This window comes from Parasteatoda tepidariorum, chromosome 7 (assembly GCF_982258835.1).
Source record: "Parasteatoda tepidariorum strain Cologne lab strain chromosome 7, Ptep-v5.0, whole genome shotgun sequence".
Taxonomy (NCBI): Eukaryota; Metazoa; Arthropoda; class Arachnida; order Araneae; family Theridiidae; genus Parasteatoda; species Parasteatoda tepidariorum.
The window spans coordinates 59,271,392-59,289,368 of NC_141761.1; the positions used below are offsets into that span (position 1 = coordinate 59,271,392).

The window sequence follows — 17,977 nt, forward strand, 5'->3', positions numbered from 1 at the left end:
TACGTGTTACCTTCGATCATTTTCGCCATACTCGTGCTTAAGTTATTTTGGTATTTCCCAAATTTATTTTTAGGTATTAATTTATTTATAATAAAGGCAATGATAAAATACAAATAACTTATTGCATGCAAAAATATGAGAAAATATTTAAATTTCAACCACTTCCAAATTTATTTTCAGATTTGACAAAAATGGTCGACGGGTTAATACGTAAATACAGTTATCCCTAATATTTTGCTTACGTGTCTGCATGCTTTTATACCTAACAATTGTTCTGGCTAATGTTCCTGACTTGTAGACATAGTTAAAATTCGCAAAATAAAAAATCAATTTTTTTTTAGAATGAAGCATTCTAAATGTTTATTAAACATTAAGCCTTATTCAGATTATCATACTATTTTTCAACTGTTAATACGTTAACTTCCACTTTTAACCCTTTATGTCATCGTGTTGCATATCTGCAACAAACACAAAAAGCAAATATATTTTCACAAGAAAGTTTTGAAATACGATTTCGTCATTTATTGCAATGCTGTATCATTATTAATATACAGGGTGTTTATAAAGTCCCGGACCCATTTTGATGTTTAATAACTCATAAAATAATAAAGATAGATTATCTAACCATTTATGTTATTAATTTTAGAGTCAAAAAGTTTCATGACCCTTGTCAGTGAACTTCCACGTGTGCCCCCTTCGTCCCACGGAGAATATCAAGTGGATAGTCAATTTCACGCCAGGTAGCGGCAAGCATGTCGGCATCCGCAGAGGCTATTGCGGTTGTAATTCTGGCTTTTAGATGGGAATCCAGCATCAATTATGCCTGCCCAGACCAGCAAACCTTAGCCGTAATGGTCGATTTCTCAGACATTAGAGGTCAAGTAATGGGTTCCTGGTTTTCTCCTTATGAAAGTACGTCAACAGTCAGTGGTCAGGCTGAAGTGGGACTCATCTGGGAAATTGAGCTATGCTCCAATCTCTATGGTCTCATCCCTTCTGTTAGTAGAATTCTGCAGGACGCAAGCAGCAGGTCTTCTTGTAACTAGCCCTCTCTCATGAAGCCTTCTTCCAACAGTAAACCGTGAAACTCGGCCTTCTGTAGCCTCATAGTGGTCACGAGATAGCTAAGAAGTTGTTAGCATCCCTGTTAAGCCTCCTGCCAAAATACAAATCTTCGTTGGCCGATGTGGCTCTTGACCAAGATTTCTTTCGACAAATCCGGACTCCTGAAATTGTTTTCATAAATTGCGCATGACCCTGGGCGTTTAATTGAATTTTCTACAAATCTGGATTTGAGATTGGCCAGCTTCAAGTCTCCCCACAATTCGCATCAATATCTGAACGTTGGTGGTTTCTAATTTTTTTGTGTTCAGAAGTAAATTTAAAAAAAAATCGATTAAAATTTCTGGGGAAAAGAAATACACCGGGAAATTTCGCAAGTGGTGAGATAAGCCATCGAACGAAATGCAGTGACGACAGCTCGGATTCCTTCGAACGGTATCCAATACATTTTGTACTATGTTAAAAGTTCGAGTCAGTCGTGTCCCCTCCCCTCATTTTGCCCATTACCTCATACTGATCCATGTTCATGCAAATTGTGATGCAAATTAATAAACATCTGTATCTCTGTGTGGTTACCTTTCGCGATAGAATCTTTCTGCTGCCTGTGCATTTCCCTCTGTCAATCTGTACATCCTGTTCATATTTGCCAGCTCGGTGTTCGCTAAATGTTGCATACTCTTCTGCGGGCAATGACAATTCAAATAACCGCGGCAATGCAGGTCGGTTTCCATCAACTATCTTGTTAATTGTGGATTAATTGTGAACAACACCACCTAGTGGCGAATGAAGACATTTCCGACCATGCGTTGCTATGTAAATCTAAATCCTTGTAATGTCCCCTGCTTCCCCTTAAAGTTTGTCTCAATATCTTGTATTTTAATGTAATTTAAGTAGTTTTCTAAATTTTGAATATTGACTATAAAACAGTCTCTGTCAAAGCTTCTAATTCACATGATTATTCGAAATATAATATTTATTATTTTTAAATAAGAAATTTTATGGTGATTTTTTTAACTTTTTTAAGCGCTGTGATATTGCTTACTTTAAGGGACTATATGTATTGTACTTCCTTTCAGCTTTTGAAAAATAAAAAATATATACTATGTATACTAGAGGAAAGAAAAACTACTTCCCTTGAAGGCTTACTTAATATACCCATCGCGTTTGGATAATAAATTTTTGTGGAAAATATCCATTTTGAAAGAGTTCCTCTGGCGTCTTTAAGCAAGTGATGGACCTTTACCGTAGGTGTCAGTATATTTCTCCAACTTATATGGCCGATTTATGATGGCCATAACTTCTCCCACATTTTCCTTCAAAAAAGCAGCAGAATGGTTGCTATGTTTGAGTTAGTCTCTTCTATATGGCAGTGTCAATTTATTTTTCTTTCACGGAAGGAAGTTTTAAATGGATGGCGAAATATTTTTGTATTTAGTTTTAAGATATGGCTATCTAGTATATGGTATGATATACGTTTATTGCGAGTATTTAGCTGCTCCTTAAAGGTAGTTATGAAACTTTATTTCAACTACGAGCTCATATTTTTTATTTCAATCATATTTGTTTTTATACAGAATAATATGGAGAAATATATATTCACGTATATAATCTGAATGAGGCGTATATGTATCAAATTAGAACGTGTGTGGTATATTATTACAAGCTTTTGTAATTTCTTTTATTTTACAGTTATAGCGTACAATAAAAAAATTATAAGAGGTAGTGGAACTACTTTTTACCGTCGTAGTATATATTTTTTTGTCCTCAATTGAAATTTGATGTAGCATTGTGAGAACAACATTATGCAGGATTTTTTAAAGCTGACTTTATTTTTTTAAAAATATTTTATAGTCATTTTTATTTTATTATTGCCCATTTTAAGTTTGTTCAACAAATAAGTTCAAGCCTGAACTTAAACCTATTTAAATATTTATATTATTGCGTGAATTTTTTGACAAATAGGCAAATTAGTTTCATTTTATTTGCGCTCACTGGGGGGAAGAAATATTTTCATCAAAAATTCCGCTTAATTGAAAAATTGATTTTATGCAAAGTTATGGGTTTGGAAATATTTTGAATGGATAATAAATTATAATGTTGTTTTGTATGTATATCTTGATGTGTGTTTGAAGTAAACATGTACGTGTCTTTTTTTTATTTTTTTATCTTAGTTATAATCCATTTGTTTTTAACATTTCCTTTTTTTCTATTTCAGAAGAAATTTCTGGAATTTTTATAAAAAGCATTGCAAAGGGAAGCGCAGCTGATATGTGCGGTCAGATTAGAGTAAATGATCAAATAATTGAGGTAAATACTCTTTATTTTCTTCTTTTTTTTTTTTTTTAATGTTCTTCCTTCCATTTCAATATTAATTGTTTCTAAAATAACTGCATGCATAAATGCAAACATAAATTCTGAACAATTTGAATAAATATTTATGCTTAAAAAAAGTGAGCCAAATCGAGCCAAAGATAAATTCTGAACATTTTCAAGGAATACATTCTGCAAGTTACTTTATAATTATTTGCATCTTCATTAAAAAATTTATAACTATATTAATAGATCCAAAGATAATTCTGAACTAGAACATATTTCTTTCAAAAACATGTTCTTTCTTCCATTTCAATTAATATTTATTTTTTCTAAAGAAGTTGCATGGATAGATCCAAAGATAAATTCGGAACATTTTCTGAAAATACATTCTGCATGTTATTTTACAATAAGCTATATTGATAGATCCATAGATAAATTTTTAACAATTTCAAGGAATGCATTCTGGAGGTTTTGTTAGCTGCGTTATAATAATTTACAGAAGTAAGGTTCGATTTTTTTTATTATTATTTATTTCAATGAATATTTAATGTTTAAAATAAAACTGCATGGATCGATCCAAAGATCCATGCAATTTACACATTTTTATTGAACTGTCACTAATTCGAAAATGTTAACTTACTTTTTCTTGATTTTGTATTTTCTTTGTTCTCTTATATATTTGATATTCTTTGGCTGTTGAAGTTTACATACTTAGCTAGCTTCTTTGGTATGTTAAATGCATTAAATATGCCATTACAAGGTGCAAGGGGCACCTTTTTCAGTGTATATTGTAATAAATTTGAAGTTATGTTTTTTTTTAATCAACTTTCAAACTTTTTCTAAATCGACTTTTGAATCCTTGTCTCTAATAAATCATTATGAATACTTCGATTCATTTAGCAATTTTTTACTAGAAAATGTTGACTAACTTTTTTTTCTCGAATGTCCACCTGGAGAATGACCAAAGGACAGATTTATTGGCCACTCTTTCAGGGGCACCATATTATGTGGGCCAGCATTGCTCCCACAGTAAGGACAGATGGATGATACAGATGATGAAAGAACATCCATGCCTTCTCCCGGATTCGAACTCAGAGCCTTTCTGGTGCAAAGCCAATAACCTGACAGGCTGGTAACACAGGCTGGTCAGCAAAAAACGTTAACTAACTTTAATGGTTATTTTCTCAATAAACGCACTCTGTCCATATCATACAATAAGGACATGTAATCCTTTCATGGAAACATATTTAAAGATCTCTGTAACTTATTGAATTATCCTGTGATAGTTTTCAAAAAGTTAGAACTCAAGATCATTTTTTAATTGACTAGGCTTCTTTTAGATTTCTTTCGAAATTTTTTTATTATTTCTACACATTATTAAGGGTTTGTACTTGTCCTGATATTCCAGGAAACCTTGTCCTCATATTCCTGATACAAAGTATTCTGCTCTTATTTTTCCAGATTTTTAGTTTTTCATCTATTTTCAAAAATTAATAATTTTTGAAATTAAGTAAAATACGCAGAATTCATCTATTCTAAATAGTTTAAGATGTTAATCTTATTTCAGACTTTTGGCCATCTTCTAAAAAGAAACTTTTTCAGCTAACGAAAATTTGTTTTTCTTATTGCAAAATAATATTAAAGATAAACTTATTAACCTTTTTAAGGAGTAAGTACATTTTTTTTCTTTTGTGCGTCAAATTACAGTACTAGTCTTCATTTCATTTATTGCAAAATCGAAATTTTTGGTGCTCATTTATTTTGCGTAACAATGTAATTTTTTTTCTGGATATTTATTTCCAGATTACAATGTATTACGTTTTCTTATCATATAGTTTTGTATGCATTTATTCTTTAGTGTGTAGATTGTGTATGATTTAGTTTTGAAGTAATTTATTGTTGCATGAAAATAACTATAATTATCAGTTTTCTTTTGAACTTATTTCGAACTATTTTTATTTTGAGGAATCTATTTCCGAAGTCAAGAAAATTAAGATTTCTAGATTTCGTACTGTTTGAACGCGTACCCGACTTTTTAAATTCATATCTCATTAGCGTATTCTTTCAATTTTTTATTTGAAAACGTTAAGTGTTATCAATGTTTTTTCTCATCTCCCTTTAAGGTTGCAAACATACAAAACGCAAAACGACATTTTCAAAGCAGTCGATTGCATATTTTTTTTATCTCTTTGTTTCCTCTTCTTAAAAATAGTCTGGTGTGTGTATTGTATCAAAATTTCTGTTATATATATATATATATATATATATGATGTTTTTTTTCTTCCTAATTTTTATTTTGAACCACTACAAGGTCTGCATAATTAACTTTTCTAACTTACATTATTTTGTGTTGAAAAATCTACACATTTTTCCTTATTGCATTTTGTATTTAAGGTTGATGGTCGCCTTCTGAACTACTATACCAATTTTTTTAAATTTAATTTTCTTTAAATTTATTTATTTATTATTTTTTTGTTTTGTTCTTCCCCCTTTTTAAAAATAGTCTAGTGTGTGTATTTTACCAAAAAGTCCTGATTTTTTTTTTTTTTTTTTTTTTTTTTTTTTGTAAAATGTTTTTATTTTTTTTTTCAAACATTATGAACCCTGCATAATGAACTTTTCTAACTTATTTTGTGTTGAAAAAAATTGACATTTTTCCTAATTGCATTTTGTATTTAACGTTGATGGTCTCCCTTTAAACGGCTATACCAATTTTTCTTTTATTTTGCTCTTTCTTTCCCCTTTTTAAAAATGGTCTATTGCATGTTTTACCAAAAATGTCCTAATTTTTATTTATGTTTTTATTTATTATTAGATTTTTGTAAAATGTTTTTATTTTTATTTTGAGCCATTACTAACCCTGCATAATGAACTTTTCTAACTTAGTTCGTTTTGAAAACATTCTGATGGTATTTTGTATTTAAGGTTGATGGTCGCCCTTTACACGGCTATACCAATCATGATGCTGTTGAAGTTTTGAGAAGCACGGGTAAATCTGTAAAACTACGTTTGGCAAGGTACCTCAGAGGAGCAAAATATCAGCAACTTCAAATGGCAATCGGTAATTATTGTCCCCCTACTTTTATTTATTGTTATTCCTAAGTACCTAAAATTGTGTTTAGTTTGTTGTGCATTTCAGCTAAATTTGCAAAATTTATTAAAAACTAGAAACTTATTTAAATAATAGTAAATATTATAAAGAGTTTTAGTGTCACTGCCATTTGTAGCAAAAATTACAATAATTTTGATCACTAAATTAAAACAAAGGAGGGGTCATAGTCCTCCTAAAACTTCTACAATTCTTTTATATATGTATATATATAATATGATATGATATAAAGAAAAATATTTTAAGATAAAAGAAAAAGAGTTAGTACCTCATAAGAGAACTAAAAGGATCAAAACCATTAACACGAAATTACGTACTAAATATCACTCTGTGAGAAACACTACAGGAAATAGCAACCTAACCATAAAAAAGGAAAAAAATATTAAAAGGAAATTAAAGTTGATACACTGACATACATGGAAGCTTCATCAACCAGTAACTGATGAAGCTGCCATGGTAGCTCATCAAGACCCTGCAGCCAGTGTTGAAGCGGTTTCAGTTGTTGGTATTAGATTACCGCAAACAATCATACCCCCGACTGCCCCAAGGAAAAAAAAGAAGAAAGAAACCAACACCAAGTCGGACAAAGACTATATACTTTAATCTTAAAAATTGAAGTGGAAGTGCTTAGAATCATCAGATGGGAAACAGAATTTTACAATGAATTTAGAAAGTTGTAGGGTCGAATATTCTAACAAGTATGTGGGTTTGAGTATGTGTAAAAAGATGAAGAATAAGTATTAAAAATAATAAAAATTACAAAAACTCTATAAACATTAAATTTAATAATATAACCTTAGTAAACCGATTGGAATATAGACAGGCACCCGATTATGTTTCAAGGTAATCCAACGGAACCTTTAATGCTAGGGGGGGGGGGCCCTTCTATAGCTTAAAACCATGCATTATTTAGCCTCAGAAGGCATTTTTCTACTGAATCAGGTATCAAGCAGGATGTCATGATCCAGGAGAAGCTTACATAAAGTTTCACAGTTTTTTGAAATAAGTATATCATTGTTGGCAAATAAATTTCATGTGATTAATTTGAGATATAATTACATTTCTGTGGATGATAATCAATATATTAAATTTCCAAAAAATTAACTTGTTGACAGGAAATTAAAAATAATTCTTTTTATTAAAACATCAATTATATCATTAGATGAGTCTAATGTAATGAATAAATCAAGAAAGTTTGAAGTTTTGAATTGATTAGTTTCAACCAGAGTTAATTCCTCTGCATAAATTGTGTTTGCAATATTAATAAAATCTAAACAATTAAAATATAATAGTCATCAATAAATCTCAAGTGATTCAAGTGAAAGTGCAGCATTTTTCTTTTTTCTTTTGAAGAAGTGTAAAAAAAACATTAGCAAGAATACTTGAGAAATTAGTTCCTAATTTATTAGTATGTTATTTCATGTTTTCTCTTGCTCTTTTAACCTTTTTAGTTCTCTTATGAGGTAATATTTTATTTCATCTTAAAATATTTTTCTTCAAGTATTCTTCTAGTTGTGTCATTAGTAGCGTGGTGCTGTCACAGCTTGGAATTTTATATTGTATAGTTTTTTTTCTTTCAATTTTCATTATTATTGTATTTGTATCTCAAATTATATATATATTAAAAATGTGGAGAATACGTGGAAAAATTATAATAAAGATTTATGAAAAGAAAAGAAAAAAAAACAATTTCTGAAAGAAATTATTATTAAAAATATTTAAAAGCCGAAAACAAAATAATGAAAAGATGTAATCTCGCCATCAGCTCACACGATTATATCCTCAAAAAAGAGTGTTTTCTAATATTGTATTCATATAGCCAAAGCAAAGTATATCAATACAAGACTGTGAGCAGGATGGCTTAAAAATCTGGAATTATGAGGAAATTTTTTATACTGGAAAAAATCTGGAAAAGTCAGGAAAATTTGGATAGAAACCTGGAAAATCAGAGAATTTTTAAGAAAAGCTAGAACTTTTTTTTTCAATTTTACTAATTTAAACTATTTACTAATTTTCTGAATTTAAATTATTTTATCGTCCGTTATACACATTTATTTATATGGAAATTCATCGCCAAATAGTTGAAATATCATCAACTTCGAAATACTTTGCTTGCATTAAAATTTGCTCCATTATAACCTTGTTAAGCTAGAATGCCCCATGAAGCTCTCCCTTAGTTACTAAATGAATGAATATACCTTTGACCTCTTTGGAGACTATGGGACACTGCAATTTAGGAAAGGCAAATATTGTGGTGAAGGTGGAAGAAGGGTTAGGCTATTTGCTTCTGTCTGTTTATAATCCATTTATCATTCAAATTCTGATGCTTCAGAGGTATTTTTCCTTTTGACATAATGATTTAAAATATTTTAGTATTTTTAGCTATATAAAATTCGCTAAAAATTAGTTGGTTATAATTTAATAACAATCGATTTTATATTGCACTCTTTTTCTGAAAGCTTTTGTACTCCCTTCCTATGAAATCAGTGAATTACTTTTTTCAGCAAAGCCAACCAATCACACATTTTCTTACAATTGCTAAAAGCAATGCTTGTCGACAAATCATTACAATTGTTGCATTAATGCTAACTTTCTCGATTTAATAAAAATTTAAAAAAGAAAAAAAAAACGATTCTTTTAAGACCCAACTGTATGTTAACATTTAATTTTACTGTTTTGTTGGTAAATATTTGATTTTTGATGCAAAATTTGAATTGTGTTGTAATTACAATGTCGAAAGTTGGTAAATGTTGCTTGCATTCCAAAGATGATTTTTCTGAATCTGTTTCTCCTTTTATCCTTAAAACTAACAAAGTTTAAGGAGTGCATAAGAAGCATGTTGAATGATGTTTACACATAAAATATAAAAGCATTTTATTCATATATGTTTATTAGGAATAAGGAAAACAAAACTTTGATTTTTTTGTTCTGCACTGTACAGGTTCCTTGTTATAAAAACGAAAATAAATTAACTAATCTAAACTAATAAAAGCCATGTGGTTAGATTGGAATTTTTTAATATTTTGATTTCAAATTAGAAAAAACAAAGCAAAAAAGAATAAAATTTGAAGAATTTATCTAGTTTTTTTCTATAGATCATGCAACAAAAAATTTGACAATTTTGCATTTGGAGCATTCATTTTTGTGTACTGAATATTTTAAAATAATAATGCTAATCCAAAGCAATCAGTATTTAAACATTTGAAATTTGATATTGGTTTAACGAAAATATGTTCGATGAATTTTATAAAGAGCACTGTTTAGATGAAATACTGTATAAAATTGCTTTATATTGAATTGTGTATACAGTGACTCTCAAAAGTGTTAGTACACTTATGACTTTCAATGAAGTAGGGCTCTATCCATTAATTTCAATGAATATTTCGGTATGAATATTTAACTTTCAGAAATATATTCTATTCTTAGTATACCTACGTGAAATATTTAAAAACAGAGCAAACGTATATTTTTACGAAATCTATATTTAAAAAATAACTTCATCTCACAAAAGCCATTCTATATTTTAAAAAATTTCCTTCTTTTATTAGTAAATATTTAATTTTTTTGTTAAATTAGAATTTAATAGAGTTTCCTTTTGCATCAACAATTTCTTTTAAAAGTCTGTAAATAAATGTAACTGTTTTTGTATTTTCTGCATTAAAGCTCATTTTTTCACTATTATTGTTTTTAGTTCGTGTTTTTTTGTTTTAATATCCTGTTATCATACTCTAACTCCCAGTTGTCTTCAAATATGCTTTATTGGGTTAACATATGAATATGAATGCCAATTGAGTTAGTGTGCAAAAAGCTTGTGGTCTATTAAAGATACATCAGACGCGAATAGTGAGATGTGTGCTTGTAAATGTAATCTTTGTGATGCCACAATTGGCATTACATAGCTATTTCATATCCTTTTAAATATCTTTTATTACTTAAGCTTATTTTTATTAATGGAATTATATTTAAAATAAACCAAAGACTTAATCTTTTGAAACGAATATAAAATATTTTTTCTTCTCTATAGATCAATGTAACGGATACTTTTCATTTCATAACTAGGCAGACTTATTAATTCACTGTCGCTCCTAATCGAAAACAAAAATCTATTTATAACTTTTTGTTCTAATTTCCAACTGCTAAATGTCAGTTGCATGGCTGTAATAATTCTCATAGATTTGTTGGCGACTCGTAATCGCCAAGGTATTCTTTTAAACCCAATATTGATATGCTGGTTGGCTTTGTTTTGGCTATGTTATATTTTGATAATTCGCCAATTTCGGATCTCCTATCCTTGCTTCAGTGTCCGTTGGGAACAAATTACACATACTTTTTAATTTGGCTTTTGATTATGCAGGTCGTGGGGGATTTGTCTCCCATGACCTGTCCTTATTAATATTATTATGCAAAATTGATTCAACTGAAATTCTTATAGATAATATTTATGTTTGGTATCTCGAGCTCTGCAAATATATTAAATAAAAGCTTTTTATTAATTCTGATCCAGTTCAAGTATTATTTTCATCACCTTCTTTTTTCATCACTATCTTCAATTGGACCAGTTTACCATATACTAATTTCCACCCACACCTGATATCCCATCATCACCACTTAAATTGGCACACTGAATATTCCTTCACCATAATCTTGATATAAAACAAAGTTGTTTCCAATATCCAAATTTTGGGAGCATAATTGTAAATTGCATCTTAAAATATTTAAATAAACAGGTTGATTCATTATGCCATCAATAAGTTTCAAATTACATTATCCTGATGCCGATATGCACCAACACACAAGGACACCTCCACTATACTTTATCCCTAAAACTTAGTTGGAACAGTAAAGTTTCTCATTTTTTTCTCCTTCATAATTTACATCAAAACCCAATGTGTTAAATTTGTTTCCATCAGCCAATAAAACATTATTGATACATTAGAGATCTATTTATCATAGATTTTGTGAAGTAGAGCCTAAAGTTTCTGTTTCGTAAGAACGAAACATGTTTTGCTGATGGAACTCCCATTTTATCAAGCTGCTTTGAGACCTCGTGGAAGATTTCCATGTGAAATTTTAGCAAAATATTTGTTATTAAATTTTGTTGAAACTTTTACTAGGCTTAAATGTGGAATTATGATTTTTTTCTCAAATTTTATAATTTTAATATCTGATCACACTGAAATGAAGTCCTTTTAAGCATTTTATCACGTACTGCACAGTGGATTAGGACAAAATAAACTAATTTAGCAATATTAATACCGTTTTACCTCTTATGATGACAAAAATTCAATTTTCAAATGTTGCCTTTTGCATTATTAAGACACTGAGCCATTTTTAAAGGATAAAAGTGTGATCAGATATTAAAAGAAAATATTATGGAGTTAGCAGGCAAAAATTGAAATATAATTTTGCTATCATAAGTTTGATACTAAATCGTTTATAAATAAATAAATGAAAAGTAATTAAACAAGAAATTTAAGCAAATAGACAATTTTTATTCTGTAATCTCAAGTAGTCTAGGTTTAAACAGTATTTAAAAAAGCTAAATGTATGTTATTAATGTGTTTTGACATATTTTAATTTAATTTCCTTCTCTTCCTTTGTAGCTACAGGTGAACTAAGTTATCCCTCACTTCCATCTGTTCAAGCCCAAGTTCATGAATCAGATGACGATTATGGTAAAAATTCTGAATTTCTTCATACTTTTGCAATTTTAATGACGTTTAATCCAAATTTAAGACGTTTTATTCTCAAAAGTGTTAATTTTTTTGTTAGTTGTGAAATAAGCTAACTAGCTTTTCAATAAAACTAAAAAAAAACTGTTTGTAAAGTTTATAGAGGAATTTTGAAAACTTTGCTTTGTTTTTCCAATTCAATACTCTGAAAACAAAGCAGAGATTCTCTAACAGAAGTTATTGAAAAGGGAAGGCAGTGAGTTTTCGACTTTCATGTTAGAAATTTTGCGACTAGTTTTTTTTTTCTTCTTTTTTTTTAAAATTTTTCTGGTATTCTGGTCTGATTATTTTAAATAGATATTTTTGAATGGTATTTTTGCATGAAAGTGAAATTTACAAATTATAAAACTTAATTTCCTCTGCTGTCTTGCTGCTAACCATGGATGTAACCCTCTATAGTTTATTCAGTTCTTGCTAAACTCACTGGACCCAAATGCCCCTCTTTTTCAAATCCTTTCAGAGAACTTGTTACTTTATCATTTTTTTCTCCTGATTCTTGTAATATTTCTAATATCTTCTCCCGTTTTAGTTTTTAGGCAGTCTTTAGACCTGATAACAAAATTAAATTTAAGTGTCTCAGCAATCCTATTAGTTTTGATAACTGTTGTGACATTTACAACATTCCTTGTAATTGCAACCTTGGCTACATCAGACAAATTTGACCCACTTTTAAATTTAGTTTAAAGGAACACTCTAGATACGTTTGTCATCATTAGTACTAGAAATCATTGTTTGCTGAACATTGTTGAAATCTTGGACATAGTTTCAATTTCAACGATGCCTAAATTATTTCCACACCAGTGACATCAGTTCATCTGGATTTTCAAGAATCTCATTTTATTCATATGAATTCTGATTCTCTTGAATGAATTCTGATATATGAATTCTGATTCATTAGGTTCCTCACCACCTCTCCATGCCCTTTGGAAATTTATTTAACCCTGATTTACATTGTGGTTTTTCTTGTTCTGTTATTCCTATTTTTTTTCCCTCTCTACTACTGTTTTTTTCTTTTTTTTCTTTTCTAGTTTTGATTCTCACCTTTATTTTTCGTTTGCAACTTCGCGTTTTTTATTTCAATTTTTCTTCTTCTTTCATCTCACTCGTGTCTGACAAGTTGTGAGTTTTCGCCTGTTTAGCTCTTGAAACATGTTGACTACCAATTTGTAGATTTTTGAAGCAAGTGAAGTTTTTAATCAAGTAACACAAATAATATAGTTCATGTGTGCTCTTAAACACTGCTTTACTTTATACATTACTATGTCAAAAAATGATTATATTCAATTAATAATGTTAATACTCATGTTGTAAACTCTATTTCTAATTTTTAAATATTTGTTCCAGAGTTTCATTTATTTTATGATATTTTTTTATTAATTGCTTTTTTATGGTGAAAACATTAATGTACTTGTAATTTAATGAAATTTAAATCCTTGTTTCCATGATGATTAAAGAAAAAGATTAAAAGTATATGCAATTAACCAATTCTTGTTTTTTCTCCCAATCCTCCAGTATGTTGAGAATGTTTTTACCCTATTTCTCTATTTAATATTGAAAAAAAGTTGATATTCCTATGAGAAGAAAAAATCGTCAGGTTGGGGTTTAATATATATTTTGTGTTTAATATGCTTAGCAAGTTGATAAATATGTTTCTGGGGGTAACTTTGTTTATTTAGATGCCGGAGAATAATTTTTCTAATTTAAAATTTCTCTTTAGCTTTAACCAAATTTATTGTTTTGCTATGTTAAGCACAACCAATTTTCTTTTAAATATTGTATACACTCTTGCAATTTTTAACATTAATTATTCTTACAAATTTAACTCCTCTATATAATATGGAAAATTTAGACAAAATTTTATTCAGATATTGAAAAATTGACAATGGGCATTTCTTTTTTGTACTATTTTGATTATGTGTGGTTTACTTGACAATCTAAACTAAGAAGAAGACATGTTTTCATCTTCTTTGTTCTTCAGCCCAGAGCTGGCCGAGGCAATTCCGATGAAGAATTATTTTATTCGTGATTGTGTCTATCAGATACATATTGTTTCAATTTAGTCACTTTTAATGTCTTCATATCTTTCTCAACATCATCAGGCCATTTGAGTGGTGGCCTTTTCCATTTTCTAATGCCACCTGTCGCGTTGAAGGTTAAAAGTTTTGCAGAATAATATTTCAATTTAAGTAGTGATCCAAATACCTTATTCTATTTGATTTGATGATACTTCACTGCCATAGAAGACAGCTGGTTGTATATTTTTTGTATACCTACTGTCAGGGTTGGCAGGTTTTTGACATGTGACATTTTTTGACAGTTTAAACCATGGTTTAAACCGTCACGTCAAAAACCTCACTGTCAAAAATGTCGAAAATGTCAAAAACCTATATTCATATGTGAAATTTAATTAATACATAAAATTTATATATTTTTTAAAGGATAGTGTTTCTAAATATGTTCTAGAAAAAATAAATTTAAAATTTTGAAGAAACACTTATATTTTGAATAGTAACCAAAATCTTGTACTTTTGAAAACTCACATCTTTTGTAATATTCTGTATTCATTTTCATGTGTTATTGAAAATCTGCAGTGATATTATTAAGAAATTTATTTATAACCAAATTTAGTGTATAGTATAGATTATACTAAAAATTAGACATTTTTAAAGATAAACATTAGCAGTTTGTACATTAGACATCTTCTTTTAAAGAAAAATCTTTTTAATATTCTTTTAAATCTTCTTAATAATCTTTTTAACATAAGACAATACAAATTTAAGTGCTTTCTGTTAAATACACAGAGTAGTTAGTGTCGATTTACAGTATATTCAGCCTATTCATTTACTATGCTGAAAATTTAGTTTATCCAAATACTTGTGAATTTCATTTTGCTGAATACGATGTAGTTTTGTTGAATATCTAAATATTCAGCTGTTGAATAATTACTTCTTGCTTTCAAGATATGCATTATTTGTATTCTTAATACAAGTGGAGAAAAAAAAATTAAGAGATAAAAATTGTTTTAAAATGATAAGTGTAATAATTATAAATAAATATAATAAACAATATGAATTATATTTATCATTATTCATAAATTTAACTACTTTTAAATTCAAATTAACATACTGGATAATAAAGATATTCGGCATAACATTAAAAAAAAAATTTTATACACTTGTATCTTATATCAAGTTTGTATTTATACAACATAACTTGTAAGTTCCTTATAAATATTAGTTATATGTTCCTTATATGTCAAAAATGCATAGTAATAAACTTTTAATTTTCTTAAGTATCAAAAAGAAAGAAAAAATTTTTTTAAATATAAATATTTAAACAATTTTTGTGCAAAATTTTTCTGCACATTTCTGAGATTTTAAATCTGTTATTTTACCTTAATTTTAATAAAAAAATATTTTAAAACCTGCTGATTACCTATAGTATAATTAAATTTCAATATAATGCATGGCAACTGTTGGTAGTTTTGAAGTTAAATATATTTTCTTGGCAAACTTCAGTTTTTGACATTTTCGACGGGTTTTTGACGGTTTAAACCAGTATTATACCCCTGTCATGTCAAAAACCACTTTTTGACGTCAAAAACCCAACCCTGCCTACTGTTCCCAATGATTTGTAATCATAGTTGGTTCTTAAATCGAAGTAGCATCTGTTTTCCAGCATTAGTTGTTGATCAATTTCAGCATTCCTTTCAGATTTTTTGGTGGCAATTGTTCCAAGGTATTTAAATTCGGTGACTTTTTCAAAGGTGTGACCATTCACCACCAATGGAGTTATCAGACTCTTGATTGGTCATGGTCAGGACCATAAATTCCTATTCTTCTATCCGATGCTTAGGCCCATTTTTTAAGCCTTAGTTAAAAGTGGCACAAACACCTTAATAACAGTTCCTTTTGATTTGCCAATAATATAAAGATAATTTGCATTTGTCAATATGTGACTGGATTTGTATTTGACTGGATAAAGTTGTTATCTTTGCATCTCCGATAACTTTTTTTCGTGCAATTTTTCTACTGTAAAAAAAGGTTGAGTTTTATAACTTGTGAAACTATTTAATTTGATTTTAATTTTTTGTATTAATACAGAGTACTTTCACGTGTGTGCCATGCCAGAGTTAATTTTTATTTTTATTTGAATCATTACATTTGAATTTGGGGTCTAAAATATAGCATATAAGTAAATGGATTTTTCTTTATTAACTTCTTGACTTGGATATTCAAAACTTTAAAATTCATGGCCTCCCTGCTTAAAATACTATTTTCCCTCATGCTTTTAAATAGAAAAATTAGCGTTTAGGAAATACCCAAGAATTTAAGGCATTTTGAAACTAAATTCTGAAAATTTTAAACATGTTTTGCCTCTTAAAATCATTCTATAGCTTCTGCATTAGTGGCAACAAGATGTTTTTTTTTTTGTTGTTTACATTATTATTTATATGCTTTTTATTGTAAGAGTGTAAATTTTATATAACCTATCCTATATATAACCTCTTATCTGCATGGTGTTAAAACAAATCACTTTTTTTATGCTGTAAAGAGTGCTGAACTTAAAACCTACTCTAGATGTGAATTTTACTAGTTTTTTTATTTTATTTAAATCTATTTTTCCTTTTACTGTTTTGGATTAAACTTTTGACGGAAGTGGATCCAGATATTATAATATTGACATGAAGCATTTTCTTTGAATGCATTAATTAGTTATTATATGCAAATTGGCTATAATTTGGCTACTTTGTAGTTTGTTTTATATGAACAAAATGTCATGTGTATCTTAAAATAAATCATTATTTTAAAAGTTATGTTAGAAAATTATTAAAACTAAAAGTGTGCATAACTCTAGAAATAGTATGCTTTTTCAAATGTGACAATGCAGGTTTAAATTTCAGTGATGACTGGTGTCAGTGTATATTCTGTTATTTTGTTCTGGCGCACATATTTTGAGTGTAAATTTTTGACAGTGGTATCTCTCCGTGTCTTGGGTTTCAATCCTTTTTGCCATTTGGATAACTGCAGAAGGTTATTGTGCCTCTCTCCTCCAATTAGCTCCAATGTGGGTTAGTTTCTCTCTAAAGATAGTTGAATTTGTCAACAAACTATGTTACTTTTTTGAGTTAGGTTCAGAATAACATGTTGAACCTTAGTTGTTGAAAATAAGAAAAAGATCTCCTGTTCTAAAATAATGCAAAATTTTAGAGTGAGCCTTTTACCCATCCTTCCTCTGCTTGATTTTAATCTATAGTTTACTGTTTCAGTGATTAGTTATTGAGTAACACTGACTTGAATTTCATTTCATTGAGGCTTAATATATTACTTTAATAAAGAAATATATAGAATTGAACTATATATTAATCAACTATTGTTGTATAATTGTTTTTTACCCTCCTAACAAGGCTGCTGCGGAAGACTGTGCTTTCTCTCCTTCCTATTTTCTGGAGAATAAGAAATTAAAACATACATACATTAATTTTAAGTGTTATTTATTTTACATAATTTTTTTAATGCTTATAATTGTTATTAAATGCTGTTTCAAATTTATTCAGTGTTATAAAATGAGTAAAACGAATCATAAACGCTAAAACTTTTTTATATGTAAACATATGAAACAACCTAGTTTTTAAATTACTTATTTTTGTTACAAAACAAGTAATTTTTTTTTTCATTCAAAATTAAAACAAAAACACTTTGAAGAATTTCTTTTGTGTTCTTAGCATATTTACAAATTTAACGTAACATGTTAAACATTT

The 17,977-nt window shown here is 28.7% G+C and overlaps 1 protein-coding gene across 8 annotated transcripts in view; it reads left to right on the forward strand.

Annotated features, from left to right (window-relative positions):
* The window catches only part of LOC107448785 (multiple PDZ domain protein), a 684,699-nt gene that overhangs the window by 365,259 nt on the left and 301,463 nt on the right, over positions 1 to 17,977 (forward strand). For all 8 annotated transcript variants that reach the window (XM_071183400.2, XM_071183406.2, XM_071183404.2 and 5 more), the window contains 3 exons: positions 3,278 to 3,369; positions 6,301 to 6,436; positions 12,088 to 12,159. In XM_071183400.2, coding sequence (XP_071039501.2) covers positions 3,278 to 3,369; positions 6,301 to 6,436; positions 12,088 to 12,159 — 300 coding nt within the window. The remainder of the gene's footprint in view (positions 1 to 3,277; positions 3,370 to 6,300; positions 6,437 to 12,087; positions 12,160 to 17,977) is intronic.